This window comes from Anas platyrhynchos, chromosome 13 (genome assembly GCF_047663525.1).
Source record: "Anas platyrhynchos isolate ZD024472 breed Pekin duck chromosome 13, IASCAAS_PekinDuck_T2T, whole genome shotgun sequence".
Lineage (NCBI taxonomy): Eukaryota > Metazoa > Chordata > Aves > Anseriformes > Anatidae > Anas > Anas platyrhynchos.
Genome location: NC_092599.1, coordinates 13,471,079 through 13,498,974, shown reverse-complemented (window position 1 = coordinate 13,498,974; position 27,896 = coordinate 13,471,079). Strand labels below are relative to the sequence as shown.

The 27,896-nt window shown below is 41.9% G+C and overlaps 1 protein-coding gene and 1 long non-coding RNA gene across 7 annotated transcripts in view; one reads left to right on the top strand and one right to left on the bottom strand.

Annotated features, from left to right (window-relative positions):
- The window catches only part of MAPKAPK3 (MAPK activated protein kinase 3), a 129,020-nt gene extending 106,846 nt beyond the window's left edge, over nt 1-22,174 (top strand). For 5 of the 6 annotated variants that reach the window (XM_038186071.2, XM_072044373.1, XM_005026453.6 and 2 more), the window contains 9 exons: nt 6,446-6,585; nt 7,416-7,480; nt 9,578-9,657; nt 11,803-11,929; nt 13,438-13,513; nt 13,692-13,816; nt 15,902-15,987; nt 18,738-18,818; nt 20,333-22,174. In XM_038186071.2, the coding sequence (XP_038041999.1) occupies nt 6,446-6,585; nt 7,416-7,480; nt 9,578-9,657; nt 11,803-11,929; nt 13,438-13,513; nt 13,692-13,816; nt 15,902-15,987; nt 18,738-18,818; nt 20,333-20,491 (939 nt within the window). In that variant the 3' untranslated portion in view covers nt 20,492-22,174. Of the gene's footprint in view, nt 1-3,434; nt 3,585-6,445; nt 6,586-7,415; nt 7,481-9,577; nt 9,658-11,802; nt 11,930-13,437; nt 13,514-13,691; nt 13,817-15,901; nt 15,988-18,737; nt 18,819-20,332 lie in introns of those variants that run through there. The other variant, XM_072044374.1, reaches the window with a different exon arrangement.
- LOC106019255 (uncharacterized) lies at nt 1,492-16,428 on the bottom strand. Its single transcript, XR_001193918.5, has 3 exons — nt 16,314-16,428; nt 1,736-1,814; nt 1,492-1,624 (listed from the first exon to the last, which is right to left on the bottom strand). It is a non-coding gene; the product is annotated as an uncharacterized lncRNA (long non-coding RNA).
- Nucleotides 22,175-27,896: the final 5,722 nt, after the last annotated feature.

Here is a 27,896-nt window from a genome sequence, read left to right as displayed (position 1 = left end):
TACGCAATTTTATGTGTCCCCCTTTTATGCTAACCTCAAACATGCATGGAGATACCTTTGAAATGTTTCCCGGCCCACTGCTTTGCCATTTCGGTTGTGTTTGCCACATCCCCACGAATGTTTATGAACAAAGGCAGTTGACCTTTGCAGAGTGAATGGCTGGGTGCATATGTAATTAGAGAATTAAGAGTGGTATGTCTCGTGTATTTACCTCAGGTTGTGGAGCCCTATTACTGAGTGCCTGGTTGTGATTTGAATACCGCTGCAATAAATAAAATTCAAAACCACACCGAAGTTGTTTTCTGAGAGACCTAGTGAATTCACTGCAGGAGAGAGGCTTGGAGCAAACTAATATTTATACAGCCTGTGCTCCCTGGGGACGGAGGAGCAGGAGTGCTGCGAGAGCTGAATTCTTCTGCCTGTTTGCTGGGTGTCCAGTGTGCGAGCTCTTACGAAGAGCAAACCCCTCCGTTACCTTGTGCTTTTTATTTTTGTACATCCCACCCTTCCCTCCTAATTTCCTCTTAAAATGTGTGTTGAAGAAACTTGCAGCATTGCGTGTCAGCAGGAGGCCGGCTTCGGAGCGTGCCTCTGGCAGTGCACGCAAGCAGCCCTCTGCCCCTCCCTTCTCGCTCGTGCTGGCAGGACACCAAAGAGCTGTGGCAAAGGATCCGAAGAAAGGAGTAGAGCCTGGCGGTTTGGAGAGGAGGTGGGCAGAGAAGGGACCCTCAGCACCGGCACCAAGTCCCTGGTACTCACTAGGCTGAGTGGAAAGATGAGATGCCACGGTCACACGTGGTGCAAAACGGCCCTGCCTGGCCCTGCTCTGCCCTGAGCCACGGGAAACCACCCCTGTGCCTGATCATCCCCCCAAGCACCAAGGGGGCACCACTTCATGGCAGCTGAGCGGCCCTTGGACAGCTCTGCTGGAAGCGGGGTGACAGTTTCAGTGAAGCCTCCAAGCAGATTTAATTTCCCGTAGCCTAAACTGGATTTGGAATAAAAGCAGGAAGGTTTGGTGATGAGCCACAACCTGTGCCTTCCCTGGTTTTATTCCTTGTTGGCAGACCGATGCTTCAGCACCAAATAATTCTAGCAGAAATGTGTTAGGTGTTTTTTATTCTTTTAAGAAAAGGAATCATTGCTTTGTTTGAGATTTGCATTTGTGCATTCCCCTGCTTGCTGGGCTGCCATTGCAAACAGACACGAGCTCCTCGCTGCAGCTTGACTGACTGGCAGTGCTGATGCATAGAGAAGAAAAACTAGATAATTTCAATTCCTTCTGCGTCCTAACACAAAGGATGGCTTTATCCCTTACAGAGAGATCTGAAAACAGGTAAAGATTAACATTGAATTAATAGATGTAACGCAAAAAATCAGGACGTAATAAAAGACAAAACATCCAAAGCCATAGTGATAACTCCTTTTTTTTTTTTTTTTAATTCATAGCATAGGGGTGGGAAGAGATGAAAGAAACATTATCCAAGCCTCCTTTTGCCATCAACCCCTCTCGAATAAAGAATGACTGGAAGAGCTGCTCTGCAGCAAATGGTATAGCTTGTGTGCATCGGCGTGAATTTAAATTCCAGGGCTTATTTGTAGGATTCAGCATTTTTTATAACAGCTACATGCAAAGAGGAAAGAAAGTAAAAGAAGTTAGACATTTGCCCACTTATGCCTGAGCAGAAACTTTCTTCACCCAGCTAGAAAAATACAGCTTTAGTTAAATACATACAGATCCCTATTCCCTCTTGAGGACCCCAAGGGCTGAAAGTTTCTTCTCGTCCCATTCCTGTTAATAATGGTCATCCTTTCTGTGAGAAAAGCAGAGAGTGGAGATTATAAAACAGATCATCTTTTGAAGGAGTTCAGATTCTGGAGTTGTTGCAAGTGAGTAAAAGGTGCTGCTTAAACATGGAATGTGTGGTGCATGTGTGGTTTAATTCAAGCACCACAACTGTTTGGAACCAGGAGAAGTGGCTGAAATTTAAAATACGTAAAAAGATATATGTAAGGGTCTGAGTCCCCTGTGTAGGGAACAGAGAGCAGGTGTAATAGTAAAATTTCTGCCTAATCTGCTAGTGCATATTTAAGAGAAAGTCACCAATATGTCATTGCTTCCTGTCCTCAGCCTGTTTCATGCAGATGCCCATGGATATCTTCTCTCTCTGCTGGTACAGTTGCAGCATCCAGAAAATCACTTGCTGCTCTCGGGAGTCCTTAGAAGGCTGTTTCCTGTATAGATCAGGCTATTAAGGTACGAGGGTTCCTGCTATCCTTCCTTGCTCCCACAACACCGAATCAATGGAAAAGCAATGAGAAGATATTGTGCCACTTTTCAGTCTCCCTTTTTTTCTTTCCTCCCCGTCAAGAAATTCTACACAGGGAAAAAATTACCCAGGGCTGGCCTTCCAAGCTGTGGTTCAAAAGTGATTTTGTTTTGTAGGTACAACCTCATGGGTTGAGGAATCCCCACTGTAAGGTCCTGGCTGGGCAGGGCATCCCAGAGTGCCCACCAGTCCCCGCTGGTCCCCACAGACAGCTGGAGCACACCACAGGGCACTTCCCTTCACTTGCTGGCTTTCCCTGGACAAGTTCCCTCTAGAGCTCTTGTTCTCCCTTGCCTTCCATCAGCCCGTGGTTTTGGTGATCTCCCAGTGAAGAAATTTTAATATTGGCTTCATCTGCTTCTTTCAGACAGCGGGTTAGTAATGCCGAGCTCCAGCAGAAACGGTTTTGTGCTTTGCAGCTCCTGCTCCAAGCTGTGCTGCCCGTCCTTGGACGTGGGCATCCCCACTCTGTTATGCAGGAGCTGCTGTGCACTGGATGAACAATCTGGGAGATGGGGCATGTCTGGGGGGTTTGCCTTGATTTGGAATTAGGTTGGTTCATCATCCTGCCCACAGCCCGTTGTGACAAGCTGTGGCTCAGCTGAACTGCCTGGGAACTTAGGGGGACGACTGGAGGCTCCTTGAGCTGGTACTGCTCTGTAAAGCTGCTCTTTGCTCCAACCATGGCATGGACCAGCAGGGCTAGAAAACTTTCTGAAACTCTGGGTTTGTTGATGATTACCTCTGCAGTATTGTAGCATAGAGCTAGAATTCCAGACTTTCTAAATCATCACCATCTAAATTTAGTAGAAATTGGTGCCTTTAACCCTGCTTGGCTTTCATTTTAGAGATCGTCTTCAACTCTGAGACTTCAGAAAAGGTATAGCTTATGGTTTCCAATTTTAGATGTAAGATTTCATTTATTTTTAAGGCTCAGAAGGAGAAATTCAAAGGTTAGTGGTTGATTGATATATCAGATGTTGCTTGGTTTGTATCACTTTTTTGAGTATCTGCTCTTCATTTTTGCATTTCCCTTTCTCTGCTTCTCCAGGTGTCATCTTGACATGAGTACATTTGAGCTTGGCACTATGGAGCATAGGAAACTTGCTGGTAGAGTTGGAGAAGAGAAGCTGCAGTGTGCTATGTATCAAAATGCTTTGTAAAAGCTCTTCAAAGAGTGAGAATTGAGTGAAATAATTTTCATAAGCACTCAGTACAGACATGAAACCATCTCTGCACACTGTGCAAGCACAGGTACAAAGCTTATAGTGCAGTTAACATTAGTAAAGGCAATGGTTATGTCTAATTAATGGCACGGGAAAAGTGAGAGGATTTTTGCAGTGTTCTGCTCAGAAGTGACACTAATCCAGTAATATCCAAGCAGTAAGCCCCGTAATGCTTTTCTGAATAGCCTGGTTAATCCTGAGGGTGTTTGGGCTTTATTGTTGCACACGTAATTTAATGAACTTTTGAAGAGACCTCTAGGCAACAGCCCAAACTCAGAAGGGCAGAGAGGAAAATGCTGATAGACAGTCCTACACTGAACTAGAACACAGTGGCTGTGAAGGGAAAGCTGCTGAATGGGCTGCTGGCTGAAAGAAGTAAAGCAAGTGCTCTTGGACTTGCTAATGGGCTCTTTGTCCAAACTGGAGCCACCTCTTTTTTTTAGGAGGTTACTTGTGTTGGAAATGAGGCCATCGCCAGGCTGGGGGAGGAAGGAAGAGGCAGATGGTGAGTGATCTCCAAGGGGTGTGCTCCGGGTGCACAACACAGCTGTGGAAGAAGTAGGCTGGCTGTGAGGACACTGAACTCGGCGAGAGCTCCTTGCAGTGCTCAAAATCGGGCATCGTGCTGGGGCCACCACGCCTGCATAGCGAAGCTGAGGGGACCCCAGGGCAGTCGTGGTGCTGAGGCTCCTGCCCGCCCTGCTCAGGCAGCTCGGTGCCTCCTGCAGTCACTCTGCACTTCCCAAAAGCACAAAAACGGATGCTCAGCAGAGCAACTCTTATCCTGTTCCCGGCCTAGAAGAGAGGAGAAGCCTCTCGTTCTGTCCAGTGGTCTCCCAGTGCTTCCCCAGCATTTTGTGAGGGGTTGCAGGCCTTCCCTGCTGTGCTGTCGTGTCTGCTTTGTGGAAGCAGCGAAGGAGAATAAGCTTTTTTGCCCAATGATGCAGATTGCCTCAGTTGGAGTCAATACAGAAACTACAGTTTGTGACCTCCTTCCTCCAACCTTTAAATCATGCTTTTTCCTATAGCCAAAGAGATGCCTGTGACATCGTTTGAGCCTTGGGAAACGTGGCAATCGGATTGAGAAGCAATCTCATTTTCCTGGGCTGATTCACAGGTCCCTAATGACAGGTTAGGTGTTAATACTTGTTTTCAGCAATTATCGTGAGGTTGTGTTTTGACTGGGACCTGATAGCAAGCATGAGTGAGAAGAGCTCCAGGCTAAAGCCTAATAGTGCAGAAGTGGCTGGTTTTGTTTGCCTGTTTGAAAACAGTTCCTGCACAGTTGTAGTCCTTTTCTAAGGTGAACAGATCAGAGGTGATTGCTCTTCCCTTGTTTTTTATTTCTTTTTCAATGCTTTTGATGATGTTTTATATGGCATCGGTTTTGTTGCTGCTCCATCATTACGATTCTGTATGAAGTACCAAACTCAGATCACAGCCGTATTGTGTGGGATCCATATAAATGTGCAGTAAAGAGCTTCTCACCAAGCGTTATGGGTGTCTGGAGAGACGAGACTGAGAATGGGCAGAGAAGAAAAGGCATGATTCAGTGATGTGCTGCCACTGCACAAAAGCTCGGCTGCAGAGTCTGGTGCAGCACAGTCCTTCAAATGGGAAGGGACATGTTCCTTGTGTATGAGGTTCCAGGCTCAGGAAAGATGAGCTCTTCTCTCTCTTCTAGAGATTAACACCTTTAAAATAACCTGGCCGTATATGTGACAGAGCGAGGTCACTGACCTGCGTAGTCAAAGGTCTCGTTCTGACCCTGATGTGGTGAGCTATCTGCGTAGTACTTAAGAAGCACGTTCAGAGTCAGCATGGAAGTTCGTATTGTTTTGAATCTCACTGCACTTTAAGGATTTGCATCACACCTAGAAGACCTTTCTCTTAGCACCTAGGGGGCAGGTGGGAGGGTAATTGCCCTGAGCAGAGAGAACTGAGTGAGAGGACCAGAGATGCTTTTCTGTGGAAGAAAATCTCATGCAGCCTCTCAGGGCTTTAACCCTTAGGCATGCATGGGTGTGTTTAATTGTCCTTGGTCCACTGAAAGGAGATGTCCTGAAAGGCATCCTTAAGGCAAAAGCTGGGAGGCAACTGAGGGCAACTGAGCATAAGAAAACTGGTCATAAAGAGGAAATCACTTTTGCTCCAGACAGGAATTAATCCTGAATTGAAGACAGGATTACTTTCCCTAGCTTAGGGCAATTTTTTCTTGATCTGAGTGGTTGTGTCCTGAGGCTGCATCTTCTCCCAGCACATTTTTTTTCCCTCCAAAAGGGAGATGGGATTTTCACAGGATACTTATTTTCATGTTCTTGTGGACCTTGTAGTCTATAAACCAAAGCTATGGGAAGGAGGCTCTGCCTCCCGCCTGAACTTCCCTTTCTTTTTTACGGTTATGGTACACTCATTTTTTCCTACTTGCTGAACAAGTTCCTGTTTCATCCAGAAAGCAGGAGGCCCCAGGTCTGCTCTGCTCCATCTCCAACTGGCTGCACAAGGTTTCTGCTTTGCTTGCAGGAGTTCCCTTTACAAACCTTTTTCTCCATCTGACTGCAGTGCAAGTGCTGCAAACAAGTAGCAAAAACCTGCAGTTCTGCGTCCAGAGAGAGATGAAATGGGTCTGTATCCATCTCAGCTTCAAAATCTCTCCTCACTACCACTCAGGGTCCATCCAGCTTCAAGAGACCTTCTGTATTCTTCTAGGAAGTGGGGCAGTTCAGAGCTGGTAAAAGTCCTGTGATCGGTTGGCATCCTTTGGCTGGAGAATGCGCTCTGAGTAGCACTTGTCGTCATCTTTAAACTCGAAGGCTAATTGCATGTAGGTACCAAATTAAAGCCAAATGATGCAAAGTGATGACGTTGCTTTCTCCTGTTTCTTTACAGCTCCTGTATGACAACCCAAAAGCTCGTCAGGAAGTAGAGTATCACTGGCGGGCCTCAGGGTGTCCGCATATTGTCCACATCCTGGATGTTTATGAGAACATACATCATGGAAAGAGATGCCTCCTCATTGTCATGGAATGGTATGGACCAGCAGCAGCCCCCCACCAAGCATTGCTCTTTGAGGGGGTGGAGGGAGTAGGGAGAATATGTTGGCTTACGTAAGAATGAAGAGAGCTTCCTCAGCAGCACAAGTTTAGTTTGCACAGCAAACCTTTTGTTGTCTTTATAGAACTGGTAGGTAAATGTATCGCTGCTCCACTCAACTTGCATAATGGAAGAACGGGGAACCTTAAGCATAATATAAATTTTCCTTGTACTCCTTTGCAAATATCCTGAGGAAAGCTGAGCAATTAATACAAATCTTGAAAGATACGTCTCTACAAATATGATGTACTTTGTCTGTGATTGGACTTCACATGCAACTCCTGTGATCTAACAGGATTGTTTTTGCTACTGTTTTGCAACTTCTCTTACTCTCTCCATGATCTGTAACCACAACTAGAGTCTTCACTGGAGATGAATGAATAATCATTTTTGGTATCTTTGCTTCCTCCTTTCTTTTTTCTCATCTTTAACCCTTACACAAAACAAGGTTACTGTCAGCCTCCCTGTGCCAGTGTATCTGACTTCCAAACTGTGTGTGTCATGTTCCTTATGTCAGTGTGCATTAAACTGAAAGCATCAAAACTCCTTGGTTTTGTTTTGTTTTCTACTTATTCTGTATCACAATGCTTTTGTGCATTGATTCAAACCAGTGTGATGTTTAGGAAGCATTGGCATAGGAGGCGGTCTGTAATCTTTTCTAATCCATTCCTGCCATGGTTCACAGATGCACAGTCAGGTGTTAATTTGGTCTTTCTTGCTCATGTAAGTTGTTTTCTTGTTTGTGTGTGTGTGTTCTTTGTTTCAGCTTGGAGGGAGGAGAGCTGTTTAGCAGGATCCAGGAGAGAGGAGATCAAGCTTTCACCGAGAGAGGTGAAAAATCACAAGTTTAAAATTAAAGTTTGACAGATCGCTTCTCTTTTTCTTTGTCCCCTTGCTTAGCTCTCTCTTACAGGATTTTTTCTTTGGCTTTATTTTTTTTGTATGTTTGTTTATGCTTTTTAACTCTGTATCCAACACTGTAGTAAACAATTACTTTTAAAGGTTCCTGTAAATGAGGAGTTAGCTGACTGTGCCAAGTTTAGGCATGATATGGAAGCTTAGAGGAAAATTCCTTGTACAAAGCCACTCAGCTTCTTCATTTATGAACCACCACAGCCTCTATTACTCTTGTCCCTGGTCTCCTGCCAGACCACAACATCAGCTCAGTTCCTACTGTGATTTTTCTTCTGGCTGTCCCTCAAGTAATGTCCCTGTGCACAGCTATACTGTGAGGGGATGAATATAATGAGCAAATCAGGTTTGATGAAACATTTCTTACTCAAGGGTTTTAAAGTACTACTTGAAAGGAAGTGTTATTAGCCACACGGTAAACAAGCCTGCTCATCTGTAATAGGGACCGTGTGCATGCTTAAAGACCTGCTATGAGTCAGTGACAGAGCTTGTAATAGAATAGTCTCACCATTTTTATTGTCATTACTATTTATTATTTGCAGAGTACCACAGGTGTGCTTGACTGTCGTTCTCCTTGCCCATTCACAACAGAGGAGGTTATTTCTGCTCAAGAGGGAAAACATTAGTGTATGTAACTAGCATCCTGACAAAATGATTTGAAGAGGAAAAATTTATACCTGAGCTTGTAAATTACTGTGTTTTCTAAGTCTGATATAGAGGCTGGACTTTCCTTGATCCTGTGTTTCCTGGCCTCAGATGAATCCTTTAAAGTGGTAGGAGAATTGTGTAGGAGAATGAACATTTTCAGGTGCTTTATTTGTTTCTCCCTAAAACAAAAGATTCCAGAGAGGAAACTGTTTCAATTGTCCTTAGTGATTCTGCTATGCTAAAAACATGCATTAAATACCATTGTATAACATTCTCTATGCTTACTCAGAAACCATTTGGGAGTGTTAAAATAGAAATATACTTTTATTCATTCTTGAGATAAATGAGCCCTGTTCCACGTGATTCTTCATCTCTGCTGGCCCTTCATATATCTGCCACAACTCTCCGTTAGGAGCCATGGTTCTTTGCCATGGGCTAGGAAGGAGGAGATTGTGCAAGGCTTTCTATGAAGGAGATGATTGTTTCTGCTTTTCTGATTGTTTATGCCTAAGAATGCATAATTTCAATCTCAATTCTAGGTTACAGTACAACAATTTCTCTCTTCTACTGCAGCTGAGGTTTTCACCTATGCAGAAAAGAGCAGCAGGTTAAAGCTGCTCTTTGTTTCCCCGTTAGTGAAGATGTAATACAATGCTCACTTGCTACAATGGGAATGTAACCTCCTCCCTGCTCTGAAACCTCTCCCCGTGTACCTGCATTCGTCCAGATCTTGAGTACTGCTCTTGCAAGGCAGCTCACCACCACCAAGAATTTACCACTGGGGTACATGTTAAATTTTGGAAACCTCTTGTTTTATAACAGGTAGTCTAGGCTTTTTAGAATAGAACTGTTGACTTTGTTTCTTCCGAGAAAAAACTTCTAAAGACAATGAGGAACAAGGTGTGACCTGTCCTAAAATTACAAAAGCTGTCCCATTACTCCTGAACTAGAAGCTGCAAGTTAAGCTTCTGTCTAAGATAACCAAGGTCATGTACTGGACTGCTGGAGATATGTCCTGGCTGGGAGTCCTTTCTCCACAGTCTTGCACGTTGCTTGCATACCTGCTCTGCTCTTGCTGCTTTTCTGGTGAGCAAATTTAAGCACAAATTTATAAGCTCATAAAAAGCAGAAGTCTCAACTGTTCAAGTGCTGTGCATGCTCAGGAGGAGGGCTGAGCAGCCAGGGAATTGGGGGGTATGGTTGCCCGCAAAACCAAAACACAGCTGTTAGGGCTAATTTTAGATTTTCTAGTCTTGACGCTAGCCCTGTATTCCAGCAAGCTGTTTGTAAGTCATAAGCATTCCCAAGCATGTCCCTGAGTTACAGTGGGAATGTTAATGTGACCTTTCTCTAAAATTGTATTTATAGAGGCCTCTGAAATAATGAGAGACATCGGAACAGCCATCCAGTATCTTCATTCAATGAACATTGCCCATAGAGACGTCAAGGTGAGGCCTGAAGGTGTGTGGTCAAGGAGAAAAGAGTGTAAAGCAGAAAAATAAACGGGTAGTGCTGGTTTAAATAGAACTAGGAGTGCAATCAGATGATCAAAGTGTTCCTATTCCTTTGCCAGTGTGGGAGCAGGGATTTGTGCACAACTAGCTCGCATCTAGTCCAAGGTCAAAATATTCATGTGTGCTAATGCCTCCCAGTTGTGTAGAGAATGCAGAAGAATTGAGGTGATAATCAGATGGCTAACTGAACGGGTACTACCAACTTGGAATCAAGTTAGTTAACAAGAAAATAACACTGCCTGAAGTAAACTTACACTAGGTACTATACCTCTACCTACAGTCTTTATCAGTTATTACTTGTTTTCAGAACCATACTTGTCTTAAAAAAAAATAAAATACGGTGGTTGGGGGTGCTTCAGAAACAGGAGAAACTGCATATGTGGGAGAAATAATGCAATTCCTTGTATCCAACCCATGTTAATAGTGTTTGTAAGTATTTGGAAAAATTGGAAGTTCTCAGTTATTGCCATGTGGAACAGCGTTTTACTCACTAAAGCCTGTACCCAAATCTTGTAGAGTTTTGACGGGGTATTGTGTTTTATATATATGGTATTGTTTTTTGTTTGTATTCTGTAAAGCACAAAGAATAAGCAAAGACAAGATAGCTGCACCAAGGACTTCCTAGCACAGTAATAGGGCAGTGTGAGATGCAGTGTGCTAAAGAGCAGGCCATGCAGTGATGTGCTGAAGCACCTGCTTGATTCCACAACTTTGAGTGTATGAAGTTTCTGTGGATGCTTCTGTGTATTTAGCTGGAGGGAGAACTGACATTGATTGGTGTCACTGAGGAGTGTGTTTGGGGGCTGGAGATTGTCCTGAGGTAGGAACTGGAGAATGGCTGAACAGCTGAGAGACAAAACAAATCTGTTCGCTTTTGTGGAGCTATTTGCCATTGCCTATAAACAGCACAGAAAATGAATTGCTTAGCCCCAAGTGCTCCCTACAAGCTATGCTCAGCGAACTAACTTAAAAATGGTACAAATTATTCAATAGGTACTCGATTCTATTTTCTTTCAATCCCTTCCTTCTTCTAGATGCCCCTAAGTACTAGCATCAAATAGTACATAGATTCCTTATGACTGAAAAACCAGAAAACAAGTCCAATCGCTTGCACATTCTGCGAATGTGCTGTTGCCCATGCTGTGCACAAGAACGTGTACCTTCTCTGTGCAAATTCTGTTTCTGAAGAGCCTTTGTGAAGGAATGTGGGACAATGTGACGCCCATCTACAAGAAGGGCTGGAAGGTAGACCCAGGAAGCTATAGGCCTGTTAGTTTGACCTCAGTGCCAGGGAAGCTCATGGAGCAGATTATCTTGAGGGTCATCACATGGCACTTGCAAGGCAAGCAGGCTATCAGGCCCAGTCAGCATGTTTATGAAAGGCAGGTCCTGCTTGATGAACCTGATCTCCTTCTGTGACAAAGTGACGTGCTCAGTGGATGAGGGAAAGGCTGTGGATGTGGTCTACCTTGATTTCAGTAAGGCTTTTGACACCATTTCCAACAGCATTCTCCTCAAGAAACTGGATGCTCCTGGCTTGGACTGGCATACACTTCGTTGGGTTAAAAACTGGCTGGATAGCCGGGTCCAGAGAGTCGTGGTGAATGGAGTCAAGTCCAGTTGGAGGCCGGTCACTAGTGGCGTCCCCCAGGGCTTGGTACTGGGGCCAGTCCTCTTTAATATCTTTATCGATGATCTGGATGAGGGGATCGAGAAAGCCTTCAGCTACCTGAAGTTTTACAGAGTACCATCACGTCAAATGGTGCTGGTCAGATGGAACAATCCTAGTAAGTGCAGTGAACTAGAGAGAGGTTCAGGAACCCAGACTCGATGCCCTTTGGATCTGATGGGAGTCTCGCCACGTGCTCTCACAAATACCATGCAGAGAAAGATGTTGATCCCTAGTCTGAGTAAAGCTTCTTGTCTGTTGGGAGGGAACTTTCTGTGTGGTGTGATGGACCATGAGAGAGGACTGAGATGCTGGTGGTGATCCAGGCAAGCAGGAATGGTTTGACTGTACATCTTGTTAAAGACTTCTCTTCATTGCTCTGCTTATCCTTTCTCCCTGTGGTCTTTCAGCCTGAAAACCTGCTTTACACATCTAAAGAGAAGGATGCTGTACTCAAACTCACTGACTTCGGCTTTGCCAAAGAAACCACTGTACAAAATGCGCTGCAGACCCCTTGTTACACTCCTTACTATGTGGGTGAGTTATCCAAGATGCGTTTCATCTGTGTTTCTTATCCCTCCCATTATAGTGAGTCCATGGGCTGTAGGAATGGATGGCAAATCCTCTCTTGTGGATGCAATGCAAAGAGGGAGCCTGCAGAATTTAAAATGAGATCTACCCCAACCCCAAACCTTATCTGGTTCCAGTCCAGTCCTCCTGCTTTCTTCCTGGGTTGCAGAGGAAACAGCCTTAACAGAGGATGCAAGTGAGGATTGAGGAGAGAGAACATGTTGCTTCTGATTACACCAAAGTAAACCTTATGTTTCCTCTGGATGATGCAATAAAAGCCATAATTTGAACTCAGCTTCATAATTATTTGGGTGTTTCCTTGAAAAACTTCCCATACCTTAACTAATGCAATAAAAAAACAAGGAGAGTATTTTCTCAGCTGTAAGGCTTCTTAAAGATGGCAAATGGATGAATTAATAATAAAGGACCAAAGTGACTTAATCACAGCTGAATTTTTGCCTGCATTTTGTCCAGTGACAGAGCACTGTGTAATGAATGCCACATTAGACTGTCCTCTGTGCACTCATTTTAAAGTGTGTCCTTTTCAGTCATTGAGTTAATAGTCATTCACCATATGGTATGACCAAGGCAGTCTGTGCTTGGAATTTCTTTGGAGGAAAAAGGGCTTTATTTTCTTTCCCCTTCATCTATGTAGGTGTTACATTATTTTTTTTGTGATGAAAGATACTGTTACTCATTTGTTAGCAGAAACCTATGATAGCAATATTTTTTCCTGATGCTTTCTTCTCTGTTTTCTTAAACTGGGATTAGTGATAAAATATTAAAGAATTTTCGCATATATGTTTTTCTGCCTTTATATTTGTACATAAACAGGGTGACATTTCCCTCTTCAACACCTTTTTCTTTAAACCAGCAGGATTGCTCGTTTGTTTATAGAGCCATTTCCTTACAGAATCAAGCTCCATGCCAGATCACATGTCCCAATGAATATCCCCTCTAAATGTATCTCTGTAAAATTTTGTTACTTAATGAAAAATAGAGTGCTCTGGAGGCCAAAGAAAAATACAGTGCTCTGTAGTTAGGAAAGCCAAAGACACTCCACCTAGGTACTGTTCAAAATTTTATCACAGCTCAAGTAGGTCCTTTCTGTTCTGCTTTCTAGAACATATGTTGAGGCCTCTTTTAGTGCTGTGTCTCCCTGTACACATTTAGCTATAGCTCCTTCTGCTTTTCTGCAATCTTAGTACTCTCTTGAGCAGACACTAAGGTGAAGAGTATAGGGCATTTTGCCAGCTCCATTCCTCCTCTTTAAAGCTACAGAGATGCATTTAGGAACTTGTCAATTGAAAATACCACACAGCTCCTGCAGTGAGTCGTGGTGTATTTTTTGTTTTGTTTTGCTTTGTTAGTGCTTCCCATATTTGTTATTGAAGTGTGCTGCTACTTATAAGATGATGAAAATGAGAGGAAATATCTGTTTCTCTGTTAATTTCTGTTTTTTCTTTCTTCTTCAGCTCCAGAAGTCCTTGGTCCTGAGAAGTATGACAAATCATGCGACATGTGGTCTCTGGGTGTCATCACGTATATTCTGTAAGTATTTGAAAAGAGTCCAGATCAACAGAAAAAGGCCAATTCTATTAAAACTGCACTTAAAAGTAATTAATCATTAGGATCATGCAACCTCCGGAAGTGTATAAGCTTTCATGGGGCTTCTTAAGAGATTAAAGTTTTTTTCTAGTTGTAAGACTTATTTTGTTCATTCTTACAGCCTGTGTGGCTTCCCTCCATTCTACTCAAACACTGGACAAGCTATTTCTCCAGGGATGAAGAGAAGAATTCGGATGGGGCAGTATGGGTTTCCTAATCCAGAATGGGCTGAAGTATCAGAAGAAGGTACCAATGCTCAGTGTTTCTGATGAATATGTGCATGGTGTTGTACAGTGAAGGAGTGTTTACATAAGACTATTTTTAAAATCCTGATTTGATGTTTATTTCTATTTTTTACTTTTTTTTTTTTTTTGTAAGGTGATATGGAGAAGGAATGGGAACTCAGATACTAGCCAGCAAGCTAAGTGCTATAGAAAGTAAATGACTACTGAAAACTTTCTTTCAAATTCCAACAAGTGCTAGTGAAAGCCCGGATTAAACCCTCAAGAAACAAAAGTATTTAATCATGAGAAAGGAGACTGTCAGGGCAACTGCAATGCAGGCTGAGTTGGAAGAAAGGCAAACTCTTTTAAGAACTCATTCAGTCTTTGCCCTGCCTGGTGATACAGCCAGCAAGGATGGCAACTTTTCATGCTAGCTTTTTGTGATAAGAAAACTTGCCAGCCACCACTTAAATGAAGGTCAACAATTTGTTTTGTATAAGTCATTGACCAAAAGCTGCTGCTGCTCAACTGTGACCTGGATGGGCTCAAACCAGTGTCCTGAAAGTGGATGGTTTTGATTCTCTGTTATTTTGACAGTCTCATAACCCGTAAGTCTCATCTGCACATCATCTTAGAGAGAAGGGTCAGCAATCTCTGAGCACATCTTCATCTAACAAGCCCTTTATGTTGCTACTTTTAATATCCTGTTATGGTCTGCTGCTAAAGCAATAACAAATTATCCTTGGATATCACTGTAATCTGTGGTATTGTAACCCCTCATTGGATCCCATGGCTGTGTATACAGTGCGAACTACTTCACATTAGTAAGAAAGATGTTTTAGTTATGGGTGTCTGGCTTAATAATGTGTCACTCTTTAGACTTGTTTGTATTTTACAGCAGTTATTAGAATCCTAGGGGAGCTTGATCAGAGAACATTCACTTTGAAAATGTGTAGGGTTTCCATATGCTTGCCTGAGTGAAGATAGATGCCCTCTACCTTTGAACCTACTAAGGTTAGTTAGCTTATGGGCATTCTTTCAGGCTGACCAGACAGTGTCAGTAATTTGCCTCTTTTTGCCCTTCTACTCCTCCCTACTGTTCTGTCATGGTTTCCCTTTTCTGATCATTTCTTCATTGCATCATCTATGGAGACTACCTCTGAATTTCCCACTAGTTTCCTATAATCATCTAATCATCTTAATAGACTCTGTTCATGATTTCCTCTTTTTTTTTTTTATTTCTTATTTTTATTATTTTATTTGTTTGTTTACCTCGTAGATTTTAGACTCCAGGTAATCTTTACTGTACACCTCCTTTGTGGCCTCCATCAAACTAAAGTCCCAGCTTTTATCTGTTGCATCTCCTTAGAAACATTTAGTCATTTGTCATTCAGTGTTGCTAAAAGAACTTATTCAAAATTTTGTCTGTGTTTTCCTCAGGAAGTTATGTTTAAGTATTTCTGAATAATGTCCCTTGGGTGTGGTGTTTCCTGTCTGTTCACATTACTGAAACTCACGTGCAAACTCTGATCATCTCTCATCTCAGTTACGTAGTACCTCTCACTTTGGTCAGTACCATGTTCACAGAAAGCTGCTGCAAAGCCTGTTTATGTAAACCATTTCTTTTACTTTTTTGTCCTTTCAGTGGCCTCTCAGTTGCCAGAATTTATTGCCTTTGTTTTCATGGCTTGTGCTAGGTTTTGTCTTCTATTACTCCTCAAAACATCAATTCATGCATTCGTTCAGCTAGGCTTGTTGCCATCTTTTAGACAGGTAGCTTTCTGCTCCTGTGTTGCCCTTTTTCTCAATTTCTTGCTCTCAGAACAGTTGGGTTTGTGAAGAAGAGAGCATAGTAGATTGGAGTAGGATCTCCAATCCTTTATCTTTCCCTCTTGCCTTTTTTTGTTTTGGATGTTTTCATGTTCTGCCCCTTTAAGCATAATAACCTCCCACACTATACATGGCTTCTTAACTTGGGAGCAGCAATAGTTAGGTGTTCTGAGTTCTGCAAAATTATCTTTCTTCATTCAGCAGGTCTTTGTGTTCTCAAGGATTTGGGGGAGCGCAGTAGTAGACTACAACACACTATGTTGATCCTGTTTTTCAGCCAAACAACTGATTCGCCACTTACTGAAGACCGACCCAACAGAGAGGATGACAGTTTCTCAGTTTATGAATCACCCTTGGATTAACGTGAGTTTCATATAGCTTTTTACAAGGAAGCAAGATGAATTCCTGCATGCAGAACTTACTGTGTAGCTCCACGTAGTACATCAAGAGAAAGATGATGATTACAGCTAATAACTTAATTAACCTACTGTGCCCTTCACAGAGAGGCATTTGCCTGTAGAACCACAATTTTTCTTGGTGTTACCAGAGGACACGCAAAGAGAGACACCCACAGTAGCATCCTTTTAAGCAGAATATAGCTGTATATTCTGAAAGCAGGCAGTTGCTGTTGTCTGAAGCACATGCATGTGTTACTCCATTTAAAATATATAAAAATAAACTGTACTTACCTCATCAGTGCAGGATTTAAAGAGAGCTATTATTAGTGGTCTCAGGCACCATTGTACATAGCTGTGTTAGTGTGAACACAGTCCTATGCTTAGTGGGAATTCTCATCCTTGGCAGAGTTTGGAAGCGCCTGGGAGAGGAGCAAGGGTTTCGGCTTAGTGCCCTGTAAGAGATTACCAGATAAGGTGGTACACAGAGCTATTAATGGTCCCAGTTCAGGTTTCATTCTGCAACTTGGCTGAGTTTACTTTTCCTTCTAAATAAATAAATAAATAATGTGGGGGGTTGGAGGGTGAGGACCAGTTCATAATGCAATATTTCAAAGAAGAGACAAGAATCCTATGGGTTATCAGGCTGGTTCAGAATATCATTTCTGCTCTAGGTTTCACTCAGAATAATAGCTTATACTTCTCACATTTGTGCCTGAAAAGAGGACCTGTGTTGTTTCTTACTGCCCAAAACATCACTGGCCAGGAACAAAATCGCTTGTACTGTAGAATGCTCTGTTCTCCCATAATGCTTTCTCTGTGCTTTTTTCTATGCTGTTTCTCAGAAGAAGGGGCAGAAACAGAGGCATGACTAATAGTCAGCATTTCTATAATGCCTGCTTGAAGATCTGAAAGCCCCTAGAATTATCCAGTAACATAGCTTTATAACATCCTGATGAAGGAGTTAGATATCTTCATTTAGAGTTGTGGAAGCTGAGAAATTAAGGTTACTAAGAGTCTGTAAAACTGGAACAGAACCTAGGCAATGTTCCTAAGTGTTTTTTTTTAACTGAATAAAAATGTAATTGCTGTTCAGAGTAAATACCTCTAGCTTAAGTGTTTGAAGACCAAAGAAAAGGAGGTGTTCCAGAAGTCAGCAGGCAATGAATTTCACAGAACGAGTGCCTAATATCTAAGGAAGCTACCACCTACAGCAACACATGTTACTTGAAATATTCATATAACCAATTAATGAGGTGGAGATTAAAGACAAGGTCTATAGACTGCTGCACCTAAGAGCTGTGCTAGAATCCTGGAAGAATGCACTAGGAGCAGCAGATGAGCATTTTTTCTACTGAACCTATTGTTCCCATGAGGCAGAGGGTCAGAGAAGGAAAGACCAACACAGCTAATGTCTGTGTTCTTCCTTTTCTTTTCCTGAAACCCTAAGTAGGAACATGAGTAGGGAGATGCCTCTCACAAGAAGCAGAGTCTTTGTGTTTCTCTCTTTATTTTTTTTTTCCTTTTAGTTGAGGCCTGTGCAAAATATGTGTCCTTCATCGTTTATAATACTGTAGCTTATGCAAAAAGTGTCAGTTCAGGTGAAGAACATAATCCTCTAGTTAGCTTGTAGCTACCATTTATTCAATAAGAAGTGGCTGACAGCAGCTAGTAGTGTACCTTCAGCACCTGCTCAGGGACGCCACAAGAGCTAGTCTGCTACCTTTCCATTTCCCTTTTCCCATCTGTACCTGATAAAGCTGGGGTACTTTTCCAGAGGAGGTGGGAGTCCTGAGTTCTGCTTCCCCTTCTGTAACTGTTGCAGAACTTGGTACAGTGGTGCTGTTAGCTTAGTGGAGTATAAGCACTGCTTCCAAAGTACTGTTTGTTACAGTGACATATACAGGGATCTCCTTAGACTCTGCTGGCAGGCAGCTACCTCCAGTCTAGGATGCCACAGCAGTAGACAACAAGTTTGGATAGAAAACATAAGGAATATAGACTATCGGAATGAAATTATGGTTTGGCTTATGGACTGGCAAGAAATGCATTTCTTGCTGAATTTAGCTAGGGAACTGTGCTTTAGAAATTGTACCTTACTCTAATTTAAAATATCTACCAATCTTTCATGTCAGGTGAACGTAGATCTCAATTTTATGTCGAAGAGCATCTTGAGCAATGCACTCCCGTCTTCTGAACTGTGCCAGAATACTGAATCAGTCTTTACTCTGAAAAATAGTACACTTCCTTCTTCTGGGCACATTTATGATCTGATGAACTGGTAATTTCAGTTAACGTATTTCCAAGAAAATTTCTCCTACTGCAAATTCCTAGAAGAAAAAGGTCAAAATAACTACTTTGAAACAATGATTAACGAACAGTGAAATGACAATTGTTAAAAATCTAAAGTGTTCGTAAAAAATTATCTAACACAGGGACATTGGTTGGACTGGAAGGGAGCAGAGTGAAGTAAATCCAGCATTGATTTCTCTCTCCTTTTCTTCTTTAAAGATACTGTTGTACAGGGACTGTAGTCCTTCTCTACACAGGACAGCTTTTATGCACTGGTTTATGGAGTGATAGTAAGCATGAATAATGGGGGCCACTGAAGGAAGATAGATAAAGCTTTATGGCCTCCATACACATAGAAGAGCAAACAGTCACTTTCCAAAGCTGATTTTTCAGAACACTACTTTTGGTATTTTTCCCTTTTCTCAGAGATCAATGGCAGTGCCACCAACTCCTCTCCATACTGCACGGGTCCTGCAAGAGGATAAAGACCACTGGGATGAAGTTAAAGTGAGTCAACTGTAGTTCAGATTTCTTGAAGTCAATCACATAAGAGATTAGATGAGTGCTTTTCTTTGTGGATGCTTGTGTCCATGGAGATTATGGCTGTTTTGAAAACAACCGTGTTAAGCAAGGGAAGCTTAAACAGTCCTGGTTAAAACAGTACTTTATATGATAACTGTTTAAAAAAGAAGAACGCTATCTGAGCTTCATCTGACAGCCTTACAGCTGTGCAAAGTATCAACAAACTAAATGTTTATGATCAAAGGTATTGATGATGCTACCTGCTGAGCCTCTGTATGTAGCACAGAGGAGAACGGACAGTGTTGAGGGAGTTTGGAGTTTGTTATGGTGAAGTAAAGGATATGTTGAAAATTAAGGGAGACAGGATGGAGAGGGAGGTGAGCTGCATTCTGTTTTTCTACTCTGTTCTTGTATTATAAAACAACATTAAATAACCTTAGCCTTGTCTTGTTGTGACAGTTTTAGTAAGGAGGAGGAAAAAAGAAAAATGTACCTGTCTTTCCCTTAATCTAACCAAGTGCCTCACCTACTCATTGTATTGATGACAGTTGAATGCTTCCTGCAAAGTGAAACTATAGGGCAGACTAAAAGTTATTTGCAAGCCTTAACTCTTTCCTGCTGGCCTTTATCAGGTTGGCATATTTTTTCACAATTAGTTCTGAACTTTGTGCACTTATAATCCTTGGCATTTTGGTAATTGCAACATTCCTTTAAGGTATTCTACTGATCACTCGTTTTATTTAAATTACCAATGTGCAGTCGCAGCTGTTAAACTATGTTAAGATAAAATTTGACAGGACCTAGGCAACATGCACCTTCCAAGTCAAAGGAATCAAATATCTATTTTCACTTAGCCTTCTTCATTTCCATGTTTCTGAGAGCTTCTTACACTTGTCCCAGAGGTATTCCCTTGGGCCGCTAGCATTCCCATAATATTTAGTCTTTTTTCCTTTCCTGAACTAAATGCATAGGCATCCATTGACCTAAGCAGATGTTCGCTCACAGCCTTATTAAAAAGTTTAAGATTTGTCTGAACTTAAACGCTAATTCAAACTAAGGAAGCATGTGAATTTGAAGTGCACACTTCTAAATAACTTTGTGTGGACTCTTTATTCTACTTCCTGCTAACCTAGTTTGGTGACAGAGCAAGAAAAACAGTGCTCTCACTCTGTTACAAGAAGCCCAGATTTAGCAGCTGGTGAAGGCCTAGAGCCAGACAGTAAGAAATGCTGGTCACAGGGACATGATGGAAATCGGGCCAGAGGAGTGTGGTCCTGTGTTTTCCACATGTGAAACGCTGTGAATAGTTCCTCCTGAATGAATCCCTGAGTAGAACGAAGCCTTTAGTCATAGTCCACTGCAGCAGAAAGGGCTTGACTATTCCTGGCTGTAGCATAACAGAGGGTTCTTTTCTGTACATTCATCACCTGGCACTAGTGTGGGATGGCTGTGCTCTCTCTGCCTTGGGGTGTTCAATAAATTAATTGCTTGGTTTCCAGGAGGAGATGACCAGCGCTTTGGCTACCATGAGAGTGGACTATGATCAGGTGAAAATTAAAGACTTGAAAACATCCAACAACCGCCTTCTGAACAAACGCCGTAAGAAGCAGAAGCAGGCAAGCACCTCTTCTGCAGCCCCAGGGTGCAATAATCAATGAGAAGAGAAACGGAGGACCTGTGGGTGGAGGGTAAAAGCGTTAAAAGGAACAATTTAAAATGAGTACAATCAACTCAGTTGACTGAGTACCATGAATGCACATAGACTGCAAAGAAGTTATCCTGCAAAGAGGGAGCAGAGGGAAAGATTACGTTTTTGTAACTTGAATCAGGGCTTTGCTTTTAAAGGCTAATTTATGACATGATTCGGTTGCATATCGCTAGGGAAGGTGTAGCAATACCAGAAATGTTATCAGGTTTTGTTTTGGCTTTAAGCGTGTTGGAGGAGTGGAGAGAACAGGAAACAGTCACAGCATACATACTACCGCACTGAGGCTTTGATAGCCATGTAGAAGAGTGACTTCTGCTACCATTTTAAGCTAGGGAATATAAAAATGTCAAGTGTTCTGCTTGGAGTGTTGTAGGAGTTCAAACGTGAGTACTGAAAAAGGAGACGAATGTCACTGCTCTTTATACGAGTAGCGCAGGTGCAGGTCTACTTTGGATGCATGTGGCCAGTGTTTCCATCCTAGAATAGGTAAGAATAGTCAGTGTTTCCAAACTTACCTCCTGTGGTTACAGAATATCACCTAAGTAGTAAGCAGTTATTCCTGTTTTAGGAAAAAACACCCGTATGTTTCCATTTTCACAAAGTCCTTCATGTAGTCCTATGTGAAGATTTGGCTTTGTCGTGGTTTCTCATTTAAAAACATGTTCATTTTATAAACGTAACCATTATGTTATGTCTATGCCACTGTCAGATTCCACTCTTGTAACGTTCTTAATTTAAACAGTACTTCATGCAAAGAGTTTTAATTAGGATTTAATTAGTCAAAAGTATCCTGCAGAGAATATTGCTGCTCCTCTTGGATCTACAATGTCTAGGTTGTACAACTGGACGTGCAATTTTATATGAGAGACTGCTCTAGATGAGAGACTTCTGAAATTCAGGAAGAAATGGCAAGTGTATGTTTTCTGTGTGGACTCCGCTGTCTGCCAGCATCCCTTCTGGTAATTACCTCAAGATCCTGTGCCTGAGACATGCTGAACGTATCAGATTTTGGGGTGTTGGGGTTGGTTTGTTTCTGGGGAGCAAGGAGGGAAAGATTGCAACTTTATCTGTGGTGTTTTGACAGTGTTTCTGGATCCAAAGATTTCCACCACCTAAGGGAAACTACCTATAAGGATATCCATTTTTTTTTCCTATTCTAATTCTTGTTTTATGGTATTTTAGCCTTGGTTTGCTAATTTGTTTTACTTTGTAATCAAAGTATTTTCTCCCACTGTATTATATATATAAATATATATATATATATATATATTTTAAGTTGAGGTAAAGCAAATGTTTGTGGAAGTATTAACAAAGTTTAGAATGAAAATTATGTGCTTCCAGTGACACAAGCAAAAACTACTTCGTGGTAGGCATACACAGTGCTGTTGTGTTAATAAACTAAGAAGCAGCTTAAAAGATGAGGGAAAACAAGGCTCCATCCAGAGAGGATCTGAAACTTCAGATCTGACTGCCACATAAATCGTGTTACCTCCAACAAATATACTTCTGAGGATTCAGACCTTTTCTGGAGAGTCCTGTTCCCATCTTCAAAGCATTGGATGAGTACTCTATTCTTTGTTAACTGGTCCTAGGGTTTTATAAACTGATTTTAATAAATCATGTTCCAACATTCCTTCCTCTTGTCAACCCTGTTTTACTTGATACTGCAGAGTTCATATTGCTTTGCGAGGTTTGTCTGTGTTTAAGGTGATGGGAAAGGGGAGAAGGAAATGTTCAATGATGCCTACTTTCAAAGGCTACCTAATTTTAAGCATTCTTTTTTATTATTCCAAGGGTTTTTCTAAATTTTAATCTCTGCAAAGATGTATTTTAAAAATATTTGATGTTTATCTAGGTATTTTCATGATTATAGCATTTCCTGTACATATTGATTTTTTTTATCATATTACTCCTAAGAGTTAGGCAAATATTATTCACCTCCTGTAAATGATAATGCAACAGGAAGCTGTGATGTGCCCAGAGTTCAGCAGAAGAGTTTAGAGTCAGATCCAAATCTCTGACCCTTTATCCAAATTTTAGAGGATGCTACATCTGCCTCGTCTGCATGTCTGCCTCGCCATCTCTGTGCCCCATCAGGGTGATACTGGTGCCTTCTATCCAGGTTAGTAGGGCAATCTATGTAAAATGCAGTTGGGTTTTGGCTGTCTTGGGCAGAATGGTATTGAAATTGTTGTAACCCAAGTTTTTTTCCCCCATCTTGCCCAAAGCTTGAGCTCTCTGCTTCCTGCTGGTGCCTTCTTGCTTATCTACAGCTTGAAGACATGTCTGTTCCTGAACAGTTTCCCATGGGGAACTGTAAAGCACATTAGGGCCTGATTAGTTCCTGTGGGATTCCAAACTTTACCACACCGCAGTTCAGCAGCTGGAGTGAGGGACTGAGGGACTTGGGCACAGCACCTTCAGCTGTCACTCCCTGTACAGTAGGACTCCACCGCCTCATTAAATTGGGACTAATAGCTCTTGCATTCTGCCCTGCAATGACAACATCCAGCAGTACTGTAAAGCACAGGGGAACCTGAGGAGGGCCTCAAAATGCTGACCACGGAAGCATATGCAAACACTGTACTGCATTTGGGCTCACTTTGCAGAAGAAACTGGGAGCCGGGAGGCAGCCAACATGCGATGTGTGGAGCCCTCACTGCTGTCCCACAGCAGAACCCACTGGTGGCACGGCTGCCTTCTGTAAAGCTCCCAGCGTGTTTTAACCATGTCCTAATCGACAGAAGCGGGCAACAACGTGCCAGGGACCCGCTCTGGCCGAGAACACCCGAGCGAGGCCTGCGCACGCTGAGGAGCGGGCCCGGCTCTGAGGCGCCACCTGCTGCCCCCGGCCTCCCTCAGAGCCCCCCAGGAACAGGGGCAGGATGCCGGGCTCTGGGGTACCAGAGAGCTCCCAGCAGGCGTGCCCTGATCCCATGAGGAGATTCCCCTTTCTGGCTGCGGCTCTGCTCTGAGGAGCCTGTCTTCTAGCTGCATTCACAGACATAAAGAGCTCTGGTGTGCTCGTGGTGGTATCTGGGGCTCGCCTCTTCCCCCAGCCATGTAGTATAATAGTCTCTTTAGAGCGGCCTGCTTGGGGTCCGAATTTATGGCCTGTTTTTAGAAAGGATAGGCTATTATAAAACTGATTATTCATTTGCATATTCATCAGCCATATAGAGGAGGTAAAGAGCTGGGAAGGGAGAGAAATGAATGGTCAATAGAGTGGGCTTCAAGGAAAACGCGGATTAAAAGGTCTATTTATTTTTTTTACAGCAGAAGCTGAAAAAGGAACGTGCACGGATTCCCCACCCCCAATCCTTTTCATAGTCATTGCTTACGGGCCGCTGCCTCCTGTACTTCCGCGCACTGTGCTGCTCTCACACACGTCCTCTCGCTCCCTCTGATGTGTGCACAAGCACATCTGAGAGCGTGGATAAAATTATTCCCTCTTCCATTTCTTTTACTGCATGCTTTCTAACCTTTCTGGCCACACATGCCATTTGATGAACCTTTCTTGACACGGTACAATTAAAAGCTAACATTAATGGGAAGCTCTAGGCCTACTTGTATGTTTTCTATTTGCCCAAGCCCAGCATGTTGTCCTGGGATTGCTTTTCTCTCTTAACACTTCATTGCCTAGAGTCTAGAGGCCCAATTATGTAACCGCTTCTGACTTGTCTGACGGGAGGGATAATGAGAATGCTACATACCCAGTTTGATCTAATTTCCTGTCCTCTTTTCAATTCAGACTTTGTTTGGTCCATGTTTAGACAAAAGAGCTTTTGAGAAAAAAGGAAGGTTTAGTGAGGAGGAGAGAACTGAGGCTTTTAAATATTTAAATGTAATCATAAGGACACATAAAACTTTAAAACTGTGTTTAAGGGCTGTTAAGCGATGTCCGGCTGCTCTGACGTATTTGCATCTCAGCCAGAGGTTGAAGCCAGCCATGGGAAGTTCTCTGTACTTAATGGAGGAAAACTTGTCCTTGAGGACAGACCCCCACACCCGGGTTCATTCACCAGCACCCTTTCATGCTCACTAACAAACCACAAGGAAAAAGAAAGTGCAGGCAGACAGGGAATTAATGTATATGTGGGGGAAGTCCTTTCTTCCAGAAGTACATGTTTTGAGGTGAGCTTCTGTGTGTGTGTGAAAATATCAGGATTCTCTTTTCTTTTTTCTAGGTTCTAGTATTTCCCCTCTTCACCTGGCTGCTCCTGGTAGTGGAGTTGGCATAGCTGGGAATGAACATAGTTTATTCTCTGCTAGAAAGCCTAGTCGGAAGCAGACTTGGTAGATAGATAATACGTCTTCTAAACCTCAGAGAAAACACTATTTTATAAAAAACCTTGCAAGCTGACAAGTTTACTTTAGGTACATACTTAAACACATCTCACATCGTGAAAAGTGGGGCTAAAGCAATCCTAGATAATAACATTTGCTGAAGAAACATTTCCCTGAATTCTTTGCACTGGTTAAAGAAAGTCTTTTTGAGTATTAAGTACAGCTTTAAAATAGGAATTAGTTTGGTCTGGGTGGTTAGATGAATTTAATGGGGTAAAGGGAGTAGAAATGGGAATGATAAGTTATGTTGAAGAATTAGATAGGAAATGTCTACTGATGTATAATACTCCAACTGATTTTTTACTGCAGGTGCTACTTCTATACTGACATAACAGGATAGATTCAACTTTTTATTAGAACCTGGTTTACCACTGAAGGAGGAGGATGTTTCTGTGCTCTAGGGAAATGTGGAAGCTCAGCAAAAATAACCCTGTGACTGCAGATGAATATCTATATTGATAAATCTGTAAGTGATGCCTAGCATTAACTTTCTTTCAATATTCAGGTGCTAAGGTCTCATAGGCCTGCTCTTACTGCATAAAGGCACAGAGGCATCATTGTCAGTGGGTTTCTCTGTACTGCTTTAAGACTGCAGAGAAGCAATTGCTGAAGTGTGCTGCAGCATTTTTAGCTTCCAAGAATCAAAAGTGTAAAAATGCATCCTTCAAATAGCTGGAGGTGATACAAAGGGCCAGACTGTCTTTAGTCTGAGGAGGTTCTTGAAGGTAGTATACAGGTATCTTGATCTTGCTTCAGTTAAACTTCAAGATCTGATAATAAACATGTTTTAGCTGTGTGAGTCTACAGGGCCAAAATTACTAGTAAAGTGCTGTGGTTTTTTGCCTTTAGCCACTGGAATGTACTTCCTTGGTCTATGGTTGCAAATCCTTTAGCATTATTGATCCTGGGACTGCACTGAAGCTGAATAAATCAAAAAAGTTTAATAATTTTCTTCCATTTTAAACTTCAAAACTTGTTTCTTTTGAATTATATTACATTCACGTTAATTACTGGTATTGCTAGTGTTAGAACTGATTCATATCACACCTTTATTTATTAACAGGGAGCATGAGTGCTTCTTTTGGGGGATGTCTTTTTGCTTTTTTCATCTTAAGAATTTCAAGCTGGTTTTGGAGTTATATGGAATGGATATTTTGCCCAATGTTGTTCTCCTGAAATTTCCAGGCTAATCTATTTGGGAAACATGGAAGATATTCTCAAGAGACATTTCTTATTGCTTAGCTACTGAAACACCTGCTAAAGCTGAGCTCTTTTGAAAAACTGAAAATTATTTAAATGTGAAAAAGAGTGGGTTGATCTGGAAAAGAAACTTCTCAAAAGACTAAAATTAGAATGGAATGTGTTAGAAGAGAAATACTGGTGGGGGAGGAGGACTGAGGTTTTTAAAATAAAAATGCTACTGCTTAAGTAATGATCAAGGAAATTCTAGTTAGGATACTAGCTGTTGCTCCAACCCAGAGCAATTCCTGAATTCAGAAACAGAAATTTCAGAAAAATATAAATATACAATACAGATTATTTATTTATTTATTTATTGAGGTAGTTCAAAGCAAGGCTTGGTTTGATATTTATGAGTGAGACATTTGGGCAAATGCTGTTAGTATACCAAATAAATGGCTCTCCTTTTAGAGCAACTAATAACTGAAGGAACGTGCTTTGCAGATTAAATTCTGCTCTCCCAAAGTTGCCTGAGTGAGTGCCTTTTCTGCTTGCAGAAAGCATGTCACCATGAGATAAGCTTTCTTTTCTTGCTTTCAGAGATTTGTGTCTTTATGTCTTTCACACTATCACTGTGTGTTTGGCTTTTGTCTTGAGTAAAAATTCTAAGTAGTTGTCTGAAGGCTAACAGGTTCCATGATGCAGTGTTTTTTTGTCCTTTTTGGCTCGAATACAGTTCTACCACCTCTTCTCTTGCTTGGGAACTTTTTGTGGTACTGTAAAGTATTGGGAGATTTTGAAGGAATCCCATTACCTAGCAGGAAATAAGAATCTACACTGTATGTAAAATGGCATGGAACAAAGTCCCAAGCACTGGACAGTAGTGGGAAAAGTTGGAAGATAATAGAAGACTTCACCAAAGAAATGACCCCAACTCAAACTGAGTACGTTTTCTTCCAGTTTGCAAGTGGGCTGTGGGTACACTCTACAATATCAATGGGCTCCTACTTTAGAGGTAACCCAAAAGGATGCTGGTCTTCCTTTAGGGTCGTAGAATTCCCTTCCATCATGGTGTGGCATGCAGCTGCACCACCCTCCCCTTGCTGAGAATTCCTGCAGAGGTCAATGTGCTCCTTCCATCACTGTTTCTCACACCCACAGTGCTGTAGTGGATGTCAGGGTGCAAGTAGTGCCAGCAGCCTTTTCAGTTCCTGTACAGGATGTTTTAACCTCAGCTTTATTTGGAATAAACATTTTAATTTCGTAGGAAATTCTGTTCATTTCAAATCCCATTTCCCATGGGATTTAAACTTTTTCAGTCAGCTCTGTAAAGCACCATTCTAGTGTCCTGGGTCACAGAACCATTGTTCTTAAATCTCTTGGTGTTGGTCATACATTGTCTCACTGAGAAGTAGCCACTTAAAGCAGAAATACTTATTTCCTCCTCCTGACATTTAAGTCTTTGTGTGTAATACTTCATTTAACCACAAAGAGCAAAATGGGGCAGTCTAGCTATCTTAATTTTAAATCCCTTGTTTTTATTCTTCGTAATTTTGTTGGATATATTTTATGCATTTTGGAAGTCATGGGTGCTTCCTTTAGAGAGACTTGACTGCGGTATTTTGGTTTCTTCTCTATACCTTAAAAAAAAAAAAAATCCTATAGAGCTTTTTGCTATAGGATATTTAAAATCTGTGGAGTAGGAAGGAATTGAATTTCCTGATATAAAGTGACTCAGCTACGGCTGCCTCCTTGTTTCGTAATAGATTCTCTGCATCTAGCTCTAACCTTAGCTGGCACTAGGTAGAGCTATCAAATGTATTCTCAAT